This window comes from Melanotaenia boesemani, chromosome 9, assembly GCF_017639745.1.
Source record: "Melanotaenia boesemani isolate fMelBoe1 chromosome 9, fMelBoe1.pri, whole genome shotgun sequence".
Classification (NCBI taxonomy): Eukaryota; Metazoa; Chordata; class Actinopteri; order Atheriniformes; family Melanotaeniidae; genus Melanotaenia; species Melanotaenia boesemani.
In genome coordinates, this window is record NC_055690.1 from 4,678,384 (window position 1) to 4,698,033 (window position 19,650).

The 19,650-nt window shown below is 40.6% G+C and overlaps 1 protein-coding gene across 7 annotated transcripts in view; it reads right to left on the reverse strand.

The window, feature by feature from the left end:
- Nucleotides 1-781: 781 nt before the first annotated feature.
- The window catches only part of LOC121646186 (unconventional myosin-XVIIIa-like), an 85,535-nt gene continuing 66,666 nt past the window's right edge, over nucleotides 782-19,650 (reverse strand). For 3 of the 7 annotated variants that reach the window (XM_041995079.1, XM_041995074.1, XM_041995080.1), the window contains 13 exons: nucleotides 18,811-18,921; nucleotides 18,523-18,627; nucleotides 17,432-17,578; nucleotides 17,029-17,142; nucleotides 13,780-13,896; nucleotides 12,791-12,874; nucleotides 10,748-10,885; nucleotides 10,405-10,590; nucleotides 10,175-10,314; nucleotides 9,428-9,472; nucleotides 7,106-7,219; nucleotides 2,578-3,921; nucleotides 1,299-1,437 (listed from right to left, as the gene is read on the reverse strand). In XM_041995079.1, coding sequence (XP_041851013.1) covers nucleotides 2,586-3,921; nucleotides 7,106-7,219; nucleotides 9,428-9,472; nucleotides 10,175-10,314; nucleotides 10,405-10,590; nucleotides 10,748-10,885; nucleotides 12,791-12,874; nucleotides 13,780-13,896; nucleotides 17,029-17,142; nucleotides 17,432-17,578; nucleotides 18,523-18,627; nucleotides 18,811-18,921 — 2,637 coding nt within the window. In that variant the 3' untranslated portion in view covers nucleotides 1,299-1,437; nucleotides 2,578-2,585. Of the gene's footprint in view, nucleotides 1,438-2,577; nucleotides 3,922-7,105; nucleotides 7,220-9,427; nucleotides 9,473-10,174; nucleotides 10,315-10,404; nucleotides 10,591-10,747; nucleotides 10,886-12,790; nucleotides 12,875-13,779; nucleotides 13,897-17,028; nucleotides 17,143-17,431; nucleotides 17,579-18,522; nucleotides 18,628-18,810; nucleotides 18,922-19,650 lie in introns of all 7 variants that reach the window. The other 4 variants (XM_041995076.1, XM_041995075.1, XM_041995078.1 and 1 more) reach the window with 3 other exon arrangements.

Here is a 19,650-nt window from a genome sequence, read left to right on the forward strand (position 1 = left end):
TACATCATGTACCTGGACACAGACAAAATATTTTGTTACTGTTAAGTCCATCGACCCGCAAACTATGAAAATAAGCGTGTTCACTGTAACTAAGCATCCTGTAACACTGCAAGTTGTCTGACTTTTGCAATAAAGAAAAACAGCTGGAAAAATCGACTGTAAACCCGATGAGTTCTGGTGTGTTTTATTCCTTTTAAACAGGTGAGTGAACAGAGCTGACGACTGGTCCAAGATGGCGGCCATGCAGCTCCTACAGGTGACCGCAGTCAATGTGGCGTCGACACTGACTGCGGTCAGAGTCTTTGCATACATCTGTTGATTACAGCTAAACCCGGTGTCGCATCTCTTTATTGGGTTCAACTGGAAAATTGAGCCACACTTCTCGTGTTGGGTGACAGGTGCCTGCAGCTCTGCCCTCAGTCTTAAGAGGAGGCCCAGAGGGTCCTGCTGTCAGGGTGGAGCTGCCAATGAAGCGTTCACAGTAAAAAGCACCACATGAACATCATGAAGTCATGTGTGAGGTGGGAATAAAAACCCATGAAAGGAGGATATAAAAGTTGTTTTTTAGCCTGCTCTGAGGGGAAAATGTCTTTAAACTAAGTCGAGTAGAGTCTCTCTGTGAAAAAAGATTTTGTGAATGAAACAGACAAAATCTTTTCATCACCCCTGAAATCTGGTACATATTAAAATCAAAGGAAGGCAGAAACTACCTGAAACCTGCTGAAAACTAAATCACCTGATGACCGACATCAGAAAAACATTTAAAGGAACCAATTCTACAGGAGAAAAATATCTTTATTGTAGCAGTAGATGCATCCGTTTCCCTTAGAAAAGAAAACAAACAAACAAGCAGATGAAGGGAGAATATTATAATTTACAGTGAAGCTCTGCAGCAGTTTAGGAGAACGTCAGATGGCACTTTATCCCAAAGAGGAAAGAAGGAAAGATAGCTGGTGCTTTCATTAAGATTTAATAATAACTGGCATTAAGCCAGTGTGCTCACACAGAACTAAAGCTTTTTGGCAAAACATTAACGGCATGTCAGTATGTTTTTTTTAGTGTCCTACGTGTCTGTGACCAAGAAAGTCAAAGATGTCTGTTTCTGCAAATTCAAGTTCTTTGGTTAAAACCACAATGGAGGGTAAATCAGAACCAGAACCGCGCTGATGGTGATGGACAGACCAAAGGACAGAGCTGTCCTGCAGTGTTTTCAGTGTTAAATGTGTGATTGTGTCCAGCTTTACATGCAAAAAACATCTCATCTCAGAAGGACATAGACACTATGTCTCTTCAGATCTGTCCTCATTGCCATGGTCTTTTATATGACTCCCGTATCTACATCTAGAGTAGCTGGAGCCCACAGCCGACGTGCCTTCCTCTACTTCTTCATCCTCTTCATCAGATCTGTCGAAGCAGTAGTGCCTTCGTCCAGGAGGACTGGATGAGGAAAAGCAAGCAGAGGCCGATGTTAGTATCAGAGAACTGACGTAGGACAGAGACGCTTCATTTTCACAGGAAATTTATAGAAAAGTTTCCAATTAATGATGATGAAATTTAAGTGATAGTTTTACTGGATTAAATCCATTTGGAACCAGAATAATGTTTCAACAAACATAAACAAACATTTCTGTTGGGCTCCCTTAAAACACGGAAGCTGCTGCAAATATAAACATGCAGTGATGATGGAACTGTAATTCACTGCAGACTCATGCTGTAAAACCATGCAGAGGTCTCAGGTGTGGATTTACATGGAGAAGGTGGAATATGGAGTCAATTAACCCAGAAAACTCAGACATTGTTTTAAATACAAAAACTGCATGTAGAGGCACCTTTTAATCCCTGTCAACATCCAGACATAATGTCTTCAGGACAGCCTCAGTTGTACAGTTAAAAGGCTAAAATTATGTTAATTGAATGTATAAATAGATAAAGCACCTAAACGGCCAACCAAAGAAACAAAACAGGATTTATTATGAACAGTACTTTTTATGAATAACACACAGATCAACAGTGACCAAGCCTTTTCTCATATCAAGGCACTCAAAGTGCTTTACATTGGATCCATTATTCATCCACTCCTCATTCATACTTGGTGATGGCAGCTACATGTGTAGCCACAGCTGCCCTGGAACAAACCCACCGATACGCGGCAGCCGATTTACCACCCAACATTCAAACACCAGCAATCCCGACACTGGAGACAAGCAGGGTGAAGTTACTGGTCCAGGGACACGACGACAGATTGACTCCTTTCATTGGATGATGCACTCTATTATCTGAGCCTCATCAGGCCTTCATCAGACCTTCATCAGACCTTCATCGGGCCTTCATCAGACCTTCATCAGCGTAAAGCATTAAGCAGTGTAAAAAGAGTACTTTCAGTTGTTCTTCATGTGCATCTATGTCCTGTTTCTACTGAAAGGTGGTAGTAGCATCATCAGAGGTTAGTGTGGTTACCATGACAACTCAAACGTTTATTAGAAGGATCATGTAAAATGCAGCCTGGTGTCTGAATGGTTAGCTCATGTCATGCTCCACAGACATTTTTCACGTCAACTCTGAATCAGGAACACCTACTGTCTGTCTCAGTCACTTTCTGGTCGGTATAAATACTTCATCATCAGGTTGTCCACCCTCTTCTTCCTCTTCTTCTCCTCCTTCTTGTTTAAGGGTTGACTCTCCTTCCCAGTTTCTTCATTTTCCTCGGGGCTTGAAACCCTTCGAGATGGGGCTCTTTTCACACTGCTGGAGCTTCTGTATGAGATGGTTGATGCATCGGAACGCGACCCAGACTCTGACTCTGAAGATGACGATGATGCAGATTCGTCCTTTGTCTTGGACTTTTTCTTGGACTTCTCATACCTTCTCTTCGAGCTGCTCCTGTGATGCGTGTTGTCTCCAGAGCTATCAGAGCTGTGACTTCTCTTCTTCTTTTTAAGCTTGGCTTTACTCTTGTTGCCATGGCGACTGCTGCAGCTGCTGGCGCTGCGGGAGGACCTGCTGGTAGGACGAGTCCCATCTCCACTGCGGATGCTGTTGTCTTCATTACTCCTGGATTTTTCCTTCTCATCCGCTGAGTCTTCCAGGCTCCTGCTCTTGAATCTGATTGGCTTAAAACTCAAGACTTCATTAATGGCTTTCTCCAGATCGGGATCCAGATAGCTGCGATGACTGACAGGTTTGATATCTAGGTTATCGGCCAGGTCAGATGTGGATCTATCCTGGGTTGGAGGCATGGAGACACTGCGACTGGTGGACGAATGAGGACTGTACACCGAGCGGTCAGTGAAGGCAACACTCCGATTATCATCCACATTGATCCCAAACTCACTGAGGTGGCAGCTCCGGGCCACGGACATCAGGGAGTTAGCCTGGCTGACACTTCCAGGACTGCGACTCCCAGACCGCCGACTAAAACATGGACGACTGGGACTGCTGCTGTACAGAGACCGTCCTCTACTGGTCTCATCTAAACAGGAGGTGCTTCGAGGAAATCTGTGTGGGCTGATGGGCAACGTCTCATCATTCACTGAGCTCAACATTGAAGACCTGCTGGGTGTAGAGGTGGTGCAGTCTTTGTGGCTGTTCATGCTCCTCCTGAGTCTGCTGGTGGAGACCTGGGAGATGACAGACTCTTTGTCATCCTCAGTCTGGGACTTTGTCCTTGAGCTGATGGAGTAAGAGTCATCTTGGAGATCAAATGATGTAAATCTGGCCTTCTGGAAGGACACAACATCATCTGACTGGACGCTCTTCTTGAAGACATCTTCTTTGTTTCCAGCAGAATCAGGATTGTCTCTTTTCCTGTAACTCAAGGTACTCATCACTGTCACCGACCTGTCTGTCTCTAAATCCTCTTTGTCCAGCTCCTTACCCTCTTTCCACTCTTTCCCTTCCTTTGCATCTACATTTACAGCATATCTGGAGAGAAATGGTGGGAAAATGAAGGAACCAGGACAGGGGGAGAGAAAAAGACAGATGAGATGGTGGATCAGCTAGAGGTGAAAAGAGGAAGAGAGAGAGAAAAAAATGAAGCTAAAATCAATAAAACATGAAAGTGATGAGACATGGTCACGTCAGGAAAAAGTCTCAGTGGGACCCGACAGCTAACTCTGCTTCTGGAGACCACCCTCCATTAAGAGACCACGCCTCCACTACAGTGCACCCAGAAAGTATTCACAGCACTTCGCTTTTTCCACATTTTGTTATGTTGCAGCCTTTTTAAAAAATAGAATAAATTCATTTCTGTCCTAAAATTCTACACATAAAACCCCATAATGACAACGTGAAAAGGGGGTTTTTAGAGAGAGTTTTGCTATTTCATTAAAAATAAAACACTAAAATCACATGTACATAAGTATTCACAGCCTTCACCATGAAGCTAAAAAGTGAGTGTATCCAGTTTAAACTGATCATCCTGATTTGGAGAGGCACCTGTTGATATATAAGGTCCCACAGAGCAAAAAATAAGCTTGTTTTATTTTTAATCATTTGAAAAAATCTAAAAAAAAAAAAAAAAAACATAACAAAATGTGGAAAACGTGAAGCGCTTTCTAGATGCACTAAACACCTCTAATCACCTGCTTCACCCTCTTCTACCTGGTTTAACTCTTCTCTCTCACTCATCCATCCATCATCCACCATCAATTCATCCACCATCCACCATCAATTCATCCATCAATTCATCCATCCAACAATTCATCCATCATCCACCTTCAATTCATCCACCATCAATTCATCCACCATCCACCATCAATTCATCCATCAATTCATCCATCCAACAATTCATCCATCATCCACCTTCAATTCATCCACCATCAATTCATCCATCCATCCACCATCAATTCATCCATCATCCACCATCAATTCATCCACCATCAATTCATCCATCCAACAATTCATCCACCATCAATTCATCCATCCAACAATTCATCCACCATCCACCTTCAATTCATCCATCCAACAATTCATCCACCATCCACCTTCAATTCATCCATCCATCCACCATCAATTCATCCATCCATCCACCTTCAATTCATCCATCCATCCATCCATCCACCATCAATTCATCTATCCATCCACCATCAATTCATCCATCCATCCACCATCAATTCATCCACCATCCACCTTCAATTCATCCATCCATCCACCATCAATTCATCCATCCAACAATTCATCCATCATCCACCATCAATTCATCCACCATCCACCATCAATTCATCCATCCATCCACCATCAATTCATCCACCATCCACCTTCAATTCATCCATCCATCCACCATCAATTCATCCATCCAACAATTCATCCATCATCCACCATCAATTCATCCACCATCCACCATCAATTCATCCATCCATCCACCATCAATTCATCCATCCATCCATACACTTTCAAATTATCCATCCAACATTCTACCCATCCATCCATCATCCACCTTCGATTCATCCACCATCCACCAACAATTCATCCATCCAACAATTCATCCACCATCCACCATCAATTCATCCATCCAACAATTCATCCACCATCCACCATCAATTCATCCATCCAACAATTCATCCATCATCCACCATCAATTCATCCATCTATCCATCCATCCACCTTCAAATTATCCATCCATTCTACCCATCCATCCATCATCCATCTTCAATTCATCCATCCATCCAACCATCCATCCACCTTCAAATTATCCATCCAACATTCTACCCATCCATCCATCATCCATCCATCCATCCACCTTCAATTCATCCAACCACCATCAAATCATCCATCCATCCACCTTCAATTCATCCACATCCACCTTCAATTCATCCATCCATCCACCTTCAATTCATCCATCCATTCACCGTCAATTCATCCACCATCCACCTTCAATTCATCTATCCATCCACCATCAATTCATCCATCCATCCACCATCAATTCATCCATCCATCCATCCATCCATCCACCATCAATTCATCTATCCATCCATCCATCCACCATCAATTCATCTATCCATCCATCCATCCACCGTCCATCCATCCATCCATCCATCCTTTAATAATGACTAGGCCTGTCGCGATAAGCAATAAGTCAATTAATTGAACGATAAGAAAATAAGAGCACGATAAGTTTGCCGGCCGCGATAATTTTTATTAGTCCCCCCTTTACCCTAAACTGTGTATGACAATAGGTTTCACTATGGAGTATTTCGACTCAACGCTCTGGTTTGTTGCGGAGTGATCTCTCTGGTGTCATACTTGACAGCAGCATGTTGCAGCACGAGCCGGTAAGCCGCATTTGTTTTGCAGGGCTGCCAACACGCAATGGCCGTGAGACTTGCGTATTTAAGTGGCTTCTCACGCTCTTGCGCTAAACCTCCGATTCTCATGCTGAAATATGTAAATAAGTCGAATGGAGAAATAATAGATGCAAGCACCTCCTCTTTTATCATTTCGCTGCTCCCCACATGTAAGCAGAACACACACATTCTAGCTTACGACGTCAGTACAAAGCCCCCACCTCCTGGTCTACCGTAATAACCCCTGTAATCCGCAGGCACATTACGCAAATAGAGTCAGCCTATATACTAGCGTATTTGACAAAATACACATTAAGAGCAATGCCGGCTAATCGAGAGGTTTGGGAGGATTCCCAGTGGGCCGCATTACTTTTGGGCCGGCGTCCCGGCGTATGTGAAAAGGCGCTTTTATTTATTTAGTTTATTGATCTTTGAAAATGTGTACTTGCATTATTATGGCATATGTCATTATATTAGTTGAGAATGGTCTCAAAATGACACATTAGCGCTTTGCGCAATATTATCGTTTATCCCGATAATTTCTGAGAAAATTTATCGTACAGCTAAATTTGTTATCGTGACAGGCCTAATAATGACCCAATGAGGAACTTTGATTCTCTCCATTACTCCAGTAAACTAGTCAGTTTAAGGTTTCTTGTTACTGAAAAGATGTCAAACTATGAAAAGATAATTTCCCACTGCAGACATAAGCTACGGAAACTATGTGAAAAAAAAAAGTTATGATCTACAATGTTGTGACTTTTGATGTTTTCTTTATCCAGAGGGAGACAGAGGTCTGTAAAAACCTTCTCATCAGTACTGACCTGGAGCTCTTGATGCTGCCGTCATCCGACAGGTTCTTGGTGGAGCCTTTGTTTTTAGATAACCAGGACTTCACTCCGTCCTCCATCTCAGAGTCTGTGTCTGACTGGCCTTGACTGGAAGGAGTCAGAGAAAAGAAGTGAGGGGAAATAAATGGAGATGGAGAAAAGGTAATGTTCACAGGAAGGTTAGCCAGGAGGCTGCAGGTCTGGAGTTAGTCCAGTCATCGGTTTTGCAGCCAGAGATTAGTGTGAAGGCAAAGGGTGGTGTTTATTATGGATAAAACACTGCACATGCTTGGTCACACAGCACGAACAAACAAACATGGTCACAACATGGTCCAGGTGAACGAGACACAGCTCCTCTTTACTTCCAGATGAACAGCAGTCAGCTGGTTGTGTGGATCAAACAGAAGTTGAACAACGAGGAATATCTCAACATCAACAACACTTCGGACCAACAAGCGGGAAGCTAAACCCACACATCCACTTCTGGTGTGTAAAATAAAGATGTGAAACTGAGAAAAGATGATGAGTGGCATGGTTAAAACTAATGATGGTAATTCAGTTTTCTATTCGCATAGTTTTGGAGACAAAGATTTAGAAAAGTATGTTTGAAACAGAAGAATCAAAGCACATGCTGGAGCCTGGATATGATTATCCAAGGACTCCATGCATCAACAGGAAAAACATGGAGGACAGTCCTAGAGCCAGCTGGCTTTAAGAGCTGTGAGATGCTGTCTTTTATCATAGAGAAACTGTTCTGGAGTCTCAGAACCTCAGTGCTTTCTGATAAACTGGCCTGCATTCACACCAGTTTAACCAGAACCAAAGCGGAAGTAAACATGAACATTTGATCCTGAAAGTTGATGGTTAACTCTAAACGAACGATTCTCGCATTTGATTGTTCTAAATTAGCTGATCTGAACTTCATTTTGAACAGTCATCCTACTATCTTCTTGTGAGGAAGACCAGGTGGGGGTACTCGTTCAGCTTCTGTGGTGTCTGTCCAGCAGTTGGAAAGATAAACATGGAACACCACGTCCAGAATGATAGAAGGTATGATAGCCAACATGGATGTGTTCATTTCACAGTGTACTTGACTCAATCACTAGATATATTCTAGAAATATGGTTTTCAGTTATTAGGAAATACAACTTGGACAAGGAAATCCAAATTTGTGTGGTTTATGACTAAATTCAAACCAGGGATAATTGATGGCAGGTTTGGATTAACAAGGGAATAACAGCCCTATTGCAGAATGATGGATAGGGATAAAAATCAAGTGTCCAGAATCTGAAGAAAGAATGAAGTTTGGAAGGACCCTGAGCAGTTTATATGTGTTTCTAAGTTAGAAATTTCTCTAACAAATGAAACCAGATCTTCAGCAGGAGCTGAATAAAGGGACTGCAATACTGTGTGAAGTACATAAAACAAAATGAGTGATTTCATGACTGTATTGGGGTCAAGTAAAGAACAGTATTACAAAGACTGAGCCATCACATGGTTGTCCTACACATCACATACTGTCATGTTAAACTCATCACAACCGTCCATCAACATCCTGAGAAACCTGGTTTCAGCTACACAAGATGAGAGGAACAATAAATCAGCTTACAGCTATTAAAGGTTAAACAATTCTTAACAAAGGTTGAAAAATCCCTAATTTTTCCTTTAAACATTAAGCCACAAGAAGAAAAGTCCCAATGATGTGAAACTTGAGAAATGAACCACTCTGGTCCTGAAGAGTGAAGCTGTGTAGTGATGAGTTTAATTAATAGTGATGTTGATTTTGATGCTGATGACTGGTGGCAGAAGCAGGAGGGAACTGGTTTGTTAAGTCCAGTAGCATTGCTTTACTGTTTCCACAGAACTCAGGTTTGCGTGGACCAACATTTCAGGTTGAGCTGGACAGCGTGCAGAAGCAGAATAAGAACCAGAGTTCTTTAATCGTATCAAACATGAAGGAAAAGAGTTGGTCGGATATTAAGAGGGAGGGTTGTGGTTCCAGGTTCATGCATCTCCAAACATCACGGCATGCGATGAAGAGGAGTGTAAACGTAGGTTATGAGGAATTCTGGGAACACTGTTGATGACGCACCATCCCTGCACACATTAAAGGGAAAACCTCTGATTTCTTTTTTAACTCCCTCTTCCATGAAGAACTGGAATACACAGATACTGTAAATATAACCTCCTTTTCTTTTAGAAAGGAAGTCCTCTCCATATTAACTGTTTGATTAAAGCTTTATTCATTAATTAATGAGTGAAGAATGCTGCATCAGGTACAGTGAAACCAGACAAACAGGAGGGGAAGATCCTCACGTTTTATTCTTTCTTTTTTGGTACTTTGTCACCATGTCTTGCAAACTGCCATCAACGATCATGATGGTGAATATGGAAGGAAGGACAAAAAGGAAAACAAACAAACAAGAATAAAACATAAAATAATGATGCCAAAAAAAATACACAACACATGAGTGAATCTTAAAATATTGTAAGAGCGAAGCTGCAGTTTTATATGATCTTCAACCATCCTGATGGAGCTTCCTCTGATTGGCTGAGTTCTAACACACCTGATGAGACGCTCTAAACATCTGAGCTCAGCTTGTTTCTGACCAAGAAAGCTGCATCACGAGTAGGAATGTCATGATTCAATTAATGATTATTGTGAAATGAAGTAATCAATCAATTAGATTAAATGTACAATTAAATTATTCATAAAGGGCCTCAGTGTCATGACTTTCCATGTGGGATCATGTCTGAACCAGATCATCAGATCAGAAAGAAAAACAAAGTTAAACTTGTGGATTTCTTTGCTTCTAGAAAAAAAGCAGAAAGGGAAATGTTCAGTAACAGCTTAAATGATGCTGATGTTTATCTAACCTGTTTATCTAAATGTTATCCTTCATTTATACAATTACTGTATGTACGACTGGTTGGACTTTCAGCAATGTGACAAGTTCATTTACTAAATCTATGAATGAATGAATGAATAAATAAATTCCTCTGCTCCTTGATCAGCTCGTATTCTCCACACATACTGAGCAGCTTCTTTCAGGTTTTCTGTACCTGTTGATGAGGTCTTCATTGTCGTCGCTCTCCATCTCATCCTCAATGGCCGCCTGGAGGTCACCTATCCTCTTGAAGGCCAGCTTCAGGTCAGCCTGCAGGCTTTGATTGGCAGCTTCCAAACTCTCAATGTCCATTTCCTGGTAAGGAGATGTGGAGTGAAATCACCTGATCTGGATCAGAGGCTGTTGCTTGTTTATTAGTTTTTCTGCTCTGTGCTTCATTCTTACCAGCTCGTGTTTTTTACGGCTCGCTTCTGCTTCTTTTTTGGCGAGTTCACCCATCTCTTCTTTGATGTCTCGGATCTGTCTTTGCAAACGTTTGTTCTGTTCCTTCTCACGATTCTCGCCGCTGATCCGCTGGTCTCGTTCTTCTGTTAGCTTCTCTAAATTCTCCTTAAGACGGGCTACGAGGCTCTGCAACAAGCAGAGAAGGCTCATAATAAACTCATGTGGGACAAAATGAAGAATAAAGACTTTTTCTGACATTGTAAACTGTGATGGGATTATTCTGCAGTTCTCTGAACCTTTCACCTACCACCAGCTGCTTTTCTCCACCTGTGTGTATTCTCACCTCCAAGCGTTTGACCTGCGTCTTTTCAAACTCCACCTTGGTCTCCAGCTCGCGGATCTTGGCCTCTTGACGGCTGACGAGGGATTTCTCAACCATAGACTGCTCCTGGAACTCCAGCTGACTCTGGAGAACTTGCATCTGAGACACAAATATACACATATTTATGTTCCTATACCATAGAAGTTCTTCACTCGGGTAAGATCATAGAATTTTTTATGTTTCATTAATAAAACAAATATCCATTTCATCGCTCTATATGTGAGTCATAATGTGCTTCTTTAGTTTCTTTTAAAATTGCACCTTTGACACCAGATAGTTATCCAGAACGTACATGTGGTGTCACCTGGGCTTTCTCTGCCCAGGTGACACCACCCTGTCTGTTTCCGTCAAGAGATCCAGGTTTATCACCAGAAACCTTACAAGCTGCTGAGCGCAGATCAAGTTCAGGTCATGTTTCCACCTGTTTCAGTCTTAGACGTCAGTCTTTACCTGGTGTTTGGTACAAGTTTTTACACCTGTCATCAGTTTAGAAACTACTGATCATGAAATGATCATGCTGCTATTTTACAACCAGCTGGATGAAGACCTGTGAGTCCACAAACTGTTGGCTCCACATTAACCACAGCGTTTCCAGCCTACGCAGTTAAACCCAATTTTTTCCCCCTTTTATTGTTAGATTACGCTTGTGACTATCGGCCGGTAGTTCAGTTGTTCATAGTTCATCATTTAAATTTTAAACTAGTTCAAAGTTCAGTTAATTTCAGTTGTTTTAATCTACTAAGCACCAAAGTCACAAAACTTTAACAAGCATCAGGTCATGTCTCCAGAAAGAGAGCTTCAACCTTTTACCACTTTCCACTTCCACTTACCACTTTGGACACAGTTTCCATTAAATCTAATGGGTAAATGTGTCCAAACTTTTGACTGATACTGTGTATATAAAAGTCACAATTCACAGTTAAAGGTATGGAATATAATACAGCTGCCAACCTATCCTAAGAACCTGCAGATATCCTCTCAAACAAGATGGATGCTTCAACTTCTCATCTTTAAATGAGAAGTCAGTGAGGCTGATGTTCTAACTAGCTTTTTAAGTGCAGGCAGATATAACTTGCATAGAAAGATTTTTACTGACAGACAGTGAGTAATATTCCTGTAAGTATAAGCACACTCGCGTTGCCAGTTTATGTTATGAGTGCACAATGCACAGTGTTTAACGTAGTTGGTGTAGCGCTGGTGAAAATGTACAGAAGCTCACATTATCCAAACAAGTTCACGTTCTTTATGTAAGGGATAATGCCTGTTGAGATGTCCATTATCATAAATTAATGGATGATGGGGAGGCGTGAACCTTCCACAAAGTCCATTAATTTGTTTCAAAGTCCACAGATCATTTCCTTAAATCGTTTTTATTGCAAGAAATATTATCCACCATTTACTCTTATCATAAAATGTGTATCAAGCAAGTAAGTCTATCCTAAATCGTTTTCATAATGTTATCCACCGTTCACTCTGTATCAAGTATGTAAGGAAGGTATCAAGACAGAAAGACAGATGACGACCTGTTTAAAATTAAATGTAACGTTGCTATTGATCGTGACATTTCATAAAGATGCTGGCATGTCCATAGTAGCGTTTGAAGGACGGAGATTTAACGTTTGTGGACCCTGACCGCTGCTGGTAGGGACGTTGCGGGACGACAAAATGTTGCTCCATTCTCGTCTCTCTTGGACTGACGGAGCCCAATAAGCCTGCAAGCTGCTTTCACAACAATGCCGAGTTTCTGTTGCCACGGTTACCAACTAACGTTTAGTCAGCGCAATGATGTAACAACAATAAGTCTATTTGACCTGAACTTCTTTTATAGGTGTCCATTATTACTTTTTAATGGACACCCTCCAGCCAATCAGAATCGAGTATTCACCCAGATCATGGTATAATTACAAATACGTTGTTAGTTTATTTGAATGTGTTTATGGACAACACTGGTGACGTGAGTCTCTGTTGATTTTACTTTTTCAGGTTTTCCCTGCCATGACAAACCTTTTCTTGAACATCCTGCTTTTCCTTGAGGGCCTCCTCTAGCTGGGCTTGTAGATCACTGATTTGAGCCAGGTTCTGGGCCAGCTGAAAACACACGAGAGATCAGGAAAGTCGGAAAGAAACTATAAGCCAGTTTAAATATTTTTCTTTTACTCTGATGAAAGACAAAACAATATTATTCTTACAAGTGCAAAACTGACTTCAAGCGACATTATTCATACAGCTTAAACCCTAATTAATACAAATCTGGATATGTCAAATATAAAAAATACAAAGTTGACCTCAAAGTTGTTTTTTTGTTTTGTTTTTTTTAAACAAATCATGTTTTCAGAAATTCTTTTTAGTCCTAGTAAAATATATATCAAATTTAATATTGACAACCTGTGAGAAACATCTGAGAAACAAATAATTCTAAAGTTATATAAAAAAAAAAAAAGTAGTGCTCTTTTTCTCACAGAAATGCGTTGAATATTTCACAGCCTAAAGACCATTGGCAGCTAACAGCTCTAAAATCAGCAACTAACAGCTCTAAAAACAGCCGCTTCTGGATGGTGCTATAATAATAATTTAGATGGGTAAGGTTCAAGCTGTACACAATTATTGTGCATTTCAGTTGTCTTCGTAATTTGTTTTCTAAAATAAATTTCTGCTGAAAATGACTAAGTGAACTTGTTTTTCTGAACACAGAACTCCTACGTTGCAGAGAACCCTAGAACTCTAAATTTAAAGATGGCTGTGCCCAGTACCACCTGTAGTCTATTTTTGTCTTTAATAAATTTCTTTCATACATATTAATGTCCACTAAGTGTTTAGTTTAAACAGCAGCAAGCTGTTGATAATTACATTAAGGTGGGGAGTAAACATCAGTATGTGTGGTTTATAAATCATTATCAACCTGAAATTGCCTGGTGCTCTCATGGTGCATGTTTTTACAATAGGTTCTGACAGACTGAAAGTGCACATGTAGAAATGTGTAATATGAAGAAGACCTGGGCCACAGCTGCTTTGTGCTTCTTCATCAGTTCATTAAGGTCTTCCTGGTCCTCCTCCATTCGGGACTGCAAGTCATTCTTCTCCCTCTGTAGACGGCTCAGCTGATCCTCCAGCTGAAGGGCAGAAAGCAACATTATCTGTAAATGGACCAACCGGGTGTATCTTGTTTTGATATGAAAGTGTATTTATGAAATCTGTACCAAAAATATCTCTTTTACACCTCACATAAAATCCAAATTTTAACATCCGCAGTCTTGGTCCACAGTCATGATGACAAAAGAATTATGAGAATATAGTCGAACATCCTTTATGGCCAAGTTTCTTCATCTTTTTGATGTTTGGACCAAACTTTTTCCAGTCCAAAGTGGCCCTGGACCCATTCAGATATTTAACACTTTATTTGTTCAATTTAATTTCAATAAATGGTAAATGGCCTGTACTTATATAGCGCTTTTATCCAAAGCGCTTTACATATACGTCACATTCACCCATTCACACACACATTCACACACTGATGGCGGAAGCTGCCATGCAGGGCGCTAACCACAACCCATCAGGAGCAAGTAGGGGTTCGGTGTCTTGCTCAGGGACACCTCGACATGAGCTCTCCGGGCTGGGATCGAACTGGCAACCCTTGGGCTACAGGACGACCACTCTACCCACTGAGCCATGCCGCCCCAATAACTAAACTAAATCAGATCAATTCAAGTCATAGTGAATCATCATGATCCAGAAAAGCACTGTTGGTGATGCATCCTAAAATTTAATTTACACACCCTTAGCATAGGCTGTTTAAATGAATGCCAAGAACGCTGTAATCCACAGGGGTGCTACAAACCAAACAAATGACAATTCAATAACGTACAGAGTTCCCACACGGAAGAGTAACTGTCTTCCACTATGCTAGCAGACGTTGTGGCTAGCAACAGTTTTACAGAGAAACCAGAGGTTGAAAACCCTCTTCTGCTGTTAAAATTCCCTGTTTGGGAGCACTTCGGCTTCCCAGTGAAGTGTATGAACTTCAGACATAAGGAGTCTGCAAGTCTTGTGTGGAGCTGCGTTTGAGGTCCGTTCTCCCTGTAGCCCCACCCCCTCCACATGTGGATGGAAGCGCACTCTCGCTGAAAGCGCGTTCTGGATAAACTGTGCTACGGAAAGCATGAAGGATGCATAAAGATTTGTTTTCCTAACACGTTTAAATTGTTTCTGTTTAAAAGAGCCATAAAAAACTAAAGGACTTTTTTAAAATTACATTTTCGTCGTCTTACGTCTTTAACGATAACAAATACTGTAAATAACATGTAAAATTTTTACTTTGAATACAAACTTTAATGTTGCTCACTTAAACAATTTTATTAACCAGTTATGTCATAGCTTTAAAACTAATCACATGTTGCTTTTACAGCATACATGCAATTAAAGTTTATTTTTAAAAGAAAATATTTAACCATTTATTAAATTAATATTTGTACAAGTTTGTGTGAATGATCTTTATTTTTCTCCTGAAATATCCCTCCTTCCTTTATAATATGTGCAAATACTGTCCATTAAAATAAAAGGGGCAAACCTCTGTTTATGCCATATTTTTTAATTTAAGAATATTTTATTGAAAAATTTACTGAAAGCAGTTTTCGCTTTTGTTTGTGGTTTAATTTTAAAAATTTTTAAACATGTTCCTGTTTACACCAAGTTAAGCAGTTTTAGGTTTTGCATTTTTTCCTTTAGAGTACCGAAAACTAACCGAACCGTGATCTTAAAACCAAGGTATGTACTTAAACAGGATTTTGGCATACCGTTAATGTAAAGAATTCTGATTCTGAAATAAGTGAGGATGATGATGACTGAAAAGATGACCAGAGTGACCAGTCTGGCTACAGATGTCACGGAAAAATCTGTTCTGGGCTGGTATTCCTAAAGATTCAGAGAATCCTCTCAGAGAGTTCCTAACTTAGCCTATAAATTCCTAGCAAGGAGTCTTGGCCTAGGAGTGATTCCAGAACATTTTCAGAGAAGCAAGGAATGGACAGAAACTCCGATCTTAGTGAGGAGGTGTGGTTGACCTCGTTGCTCGGTATGAGTCATCATTTAAAAAGCTGTGATTGGTTGATCCTAAAAGCTAGACACAGCTTTGGTGAACATGGGTGTAGAACAGACACATCAATACACTTAATGATAGAATCTACTCTGTATGAAAACAGTGTAATTATAAATATTGTTTTACATAAAAAGGAAATTTGTTATATAAATGTAAGCTATTTAAAATCATCCTACATAAAATGTAGAAACTCAGACCCACTCAGTATTTACATGCTGATAGTTCTATTTATTAGCTTACATTTATTTACTATGCTGGTAATTGTTGTACTTTCAACTTTGAACATTTTCAGCTCCATTTTGCATTAATGAGGGTAAAATGCTTCCACCACTGTCTGGGATTGGTGACCGGCCTGTAAAAACTGCCGGTTGACATTCAGATCCACCACAAACCAGTGAACAGCGATGAAGAAGAAGAAGGAAACCAGCTGGTCAGAGGAACAGTGTTTGCTCCTGGCTCAATTTGTCAATGAGAATAAAAGTGTTTTGTGAGGTATATTTCACGAAAAAACACAAATATGATTCCTGCACATTCCAGTCTGTAACGTTTAATTAATTCACTGTCATCCGGTGTTTGGATAATATCTCTCCTGCCTCCTCCGTCCACCATGTTGTCCTCTGCTTAGGAAACTCCTACGCATGTTAAAAGTCCTCTTCCCTGCTCTTTACAGATTTCACTTTAGGAGCTCTCTTAAGAGCTAAGATTCTTTAGGAATAGCTTTTATCTTTACGAGGATCTACTCTTCACTTTTAGGGGAAATTCTAAGAAAACATCATGATTTTCAGAATTTGCCACTAGGAGCAACTCTTTAGAAATACGGCCCCTGGTCTTTTCTAACTTTTCTAAGCTGAAAACCCAGACAAACAGCATAAAGCAGGGAGTTCAGAGGGAGACGAGACTCTTTAACATTTAAAAATCAGATTGTCATGAGAACCTGACATAACAAGAAAAAATAAGGTAAATACAGAAATGTTCTAAATCAGAAAATAACGATAACCGTGCGTCTTTTTAAATAAAAAAAAAATCATGGAAGGAGCCTAACATCTCTACTTCTACAAGCTAAAAATCTTTTCGCTGTCACACTATCAGTCATAAACCTGATTAAAAGTCCAGAAAACTCGGAGAGGATGATATGCAAAAGTCTACAAACCGCCTGTTTTGTTTTCGAGATGTCCTCCATTTGAACATGTAGGTCTTCAATCTCCACCTCCATGGACTTGCGAGCTTTAACGGCAGCTGCACAGGTGAACTCTGACTCCTCCAGCTGCAGCACAAAGAAGAAAACAGGTTTTAGTCTAGAAATGACATGAATCCAGGTCTGACTGCGGGATCTCATTGTTCCTGGACAACATGATCCAGTTTATCCTCACTAGCAGAAACAGACCGATGTCTCATCAAGTAAACATAAAATCTCCATGATATTCTTAAAAAAACTAAATATGTTTCTTTTCTCAGGTGAATAAATGATGATTTAATCCAAGTGAAAGTTTGATCTGCTGTCATATTTATCTTTAAAAAGTCTCTAAGTGGTGACGGCGGTGTTGTGGACGTACCTGGTTCTTCAGCTGGGCGATTTCCCTCTTGCTGGGTGCGTTGTTCTTGATGTGGTCCAACATGATCTGGGCATCAGCCAGCAGAGCCTTGGTTCTCTTCAGGTCCTTCCTTAAACGTTTCTCTGTCTCTATGTCACCTATCCTCACCTGAGAGACAGGTGCATTCAGATTAAAATATTTAATCTCTTATCATCTGAGGGGTTATTCCATCTTATTGTTATTTCAGTGTTTATTGATGATGGAACAGGTCAATAAATCACTAAGAAAAAACTAGTTCCGCAATCTAGTTTATCTGGTAAAACTAACAATACGAATCCCTTTTCCCACGACTTCGTCAGTGATCTCAGTGATCAATGTTGTATTTTACAACACACGGGACCTTGTAAGAATAAATGTCCACATCATCTTTAAGAAGTGCAGCTCAAAGGGGTTTCTACAGCAGTTGGCAGAGGAACTATGAAGGGAAACAGCCAGCCAGGCAGGTGGAACAAGGTGGGCTGCAGCACCATCTGAAGGTACAGCAGACTTCTGACAGGTGGCAGTACCAGGTTATTTCAGAAAGTTTTAACAAATGCTGTAAATGGTATTTATACAGCGCTTTTTCTGTACCTGGAATGATACCCAATGCGCTTCACATTATACATCACATTCACACACACATTTACACACTGATGGCGGAAGCTGCCATGCAAGGCGCTCAACCACGACCCATCCGGAGCAATTTGGGGTTCGGTGTCTTGCTCAGGGACACCTCGATATGAGCTGAAGGATCGAGACGACCGCTCTACCCACTGAGCCACACCGCTGCTGTGATAAAGCCTGAGGTTGCTAAGTCTTCTGACGACTTAACCAAAACACCTGCTATGCATTAACTATTACATCACATACAGGTAATATCTGTCGGTGATCAGCTGATCGGCTTTTCTCTCCTGTTGCGTTTGATATCGTTCAGCTGAGAAAGAGGAAATTAGTGGTTCGTGGTTCACATGTTTTTTCTTTTTTCCGCTTTATGCTCAGATGAACTCAAATAAAATCAGTCGGATGAACTTATGAGTCCCATCGAAGTGTTGTTCTGTGGAGATTGTAATTACCTTGTTCTGAGCGGACAGAAGTTTGGACTCCAGCTCTCTCTTCTCTTTGAGCACCTTTTGCTTTTCATCGTACTGTTCTTCCAGCTGGACCTCGATTTGTTTCAGCTGCAAACAGAGAAACGAGTAAACTAACAGATTTCAGAGGCAGCAGCGTCTCCATCACACTGTGTTTTCTAACTGATTGTTTGTAACAGAGGTATTCGTGTGTAACTGTTCACTGCTTCGTCTGTATCCTTCCTGCCGACTCCCTGAAACAGGAAGTGACATCATTAAACGAACAGTCCTGACCTTCTTGCTGCAGGATTGTCTGATCTCCTCCACCTCGTCATCTTTTCCCTCTATCTCCTTTGAGTGGGTTTGACGTAAACGCTCCATCTCCATCTCCAGGCGCAGCTTGGCCTGAAACAAACATCACAAATTTAATTATTTATACATTTATTTCATTCTTTAACCAAACAAAACAATCAATGCAAACATGAATCTGAAACACTGGAATGAAAAGGCAGCAGAACGAGGAACAGTCTCACTCACAAACATCGTTAATTAAAGAATTAAACCGAACTAAAAACAACTGCAGACGAACATGCTGCGGATTTCCAACATATTCTACACCTTATTTACCATCTACACATCAACCATAGAGACAAACAAACGTCTTTCATTATATTTTCTTATCACAGTGGCTTTAATAATTTTTCCTTCTTTAATTTCTTTCTCCAGATTGTTCCATAAAGTCTAGACAGAAACTCATCCCTCCAACACTTTTCAGTTTTAATAATATCAGTTTACATGATAATGTTTTGGTATGTCGGTGGTGGACATTGAGTTTTATACCTTATCTGCAGAACAACGTAATCAAATCAAAATTTTAATAACTAACTTCAGGGACTCCAGACACCCTTTCAATGTGTTCTTTCTACTCTTTAAATAACTTGTAGTCCAGCCTGATTTTGTCTGAAGTAATTACCAGGCTTTTCTTTGTGTTCAGGATGAGAATTCTCCAGATCTCCAGATCCTAACCCTCTGATCAAGATGGAAAACTCCGGGTTGAATTACCGAATTGACAAACAGCTTCGTAGTACAACTTACCAGGACTGGGAACGTTTGGGTAAATTAAGGAATGGAGAG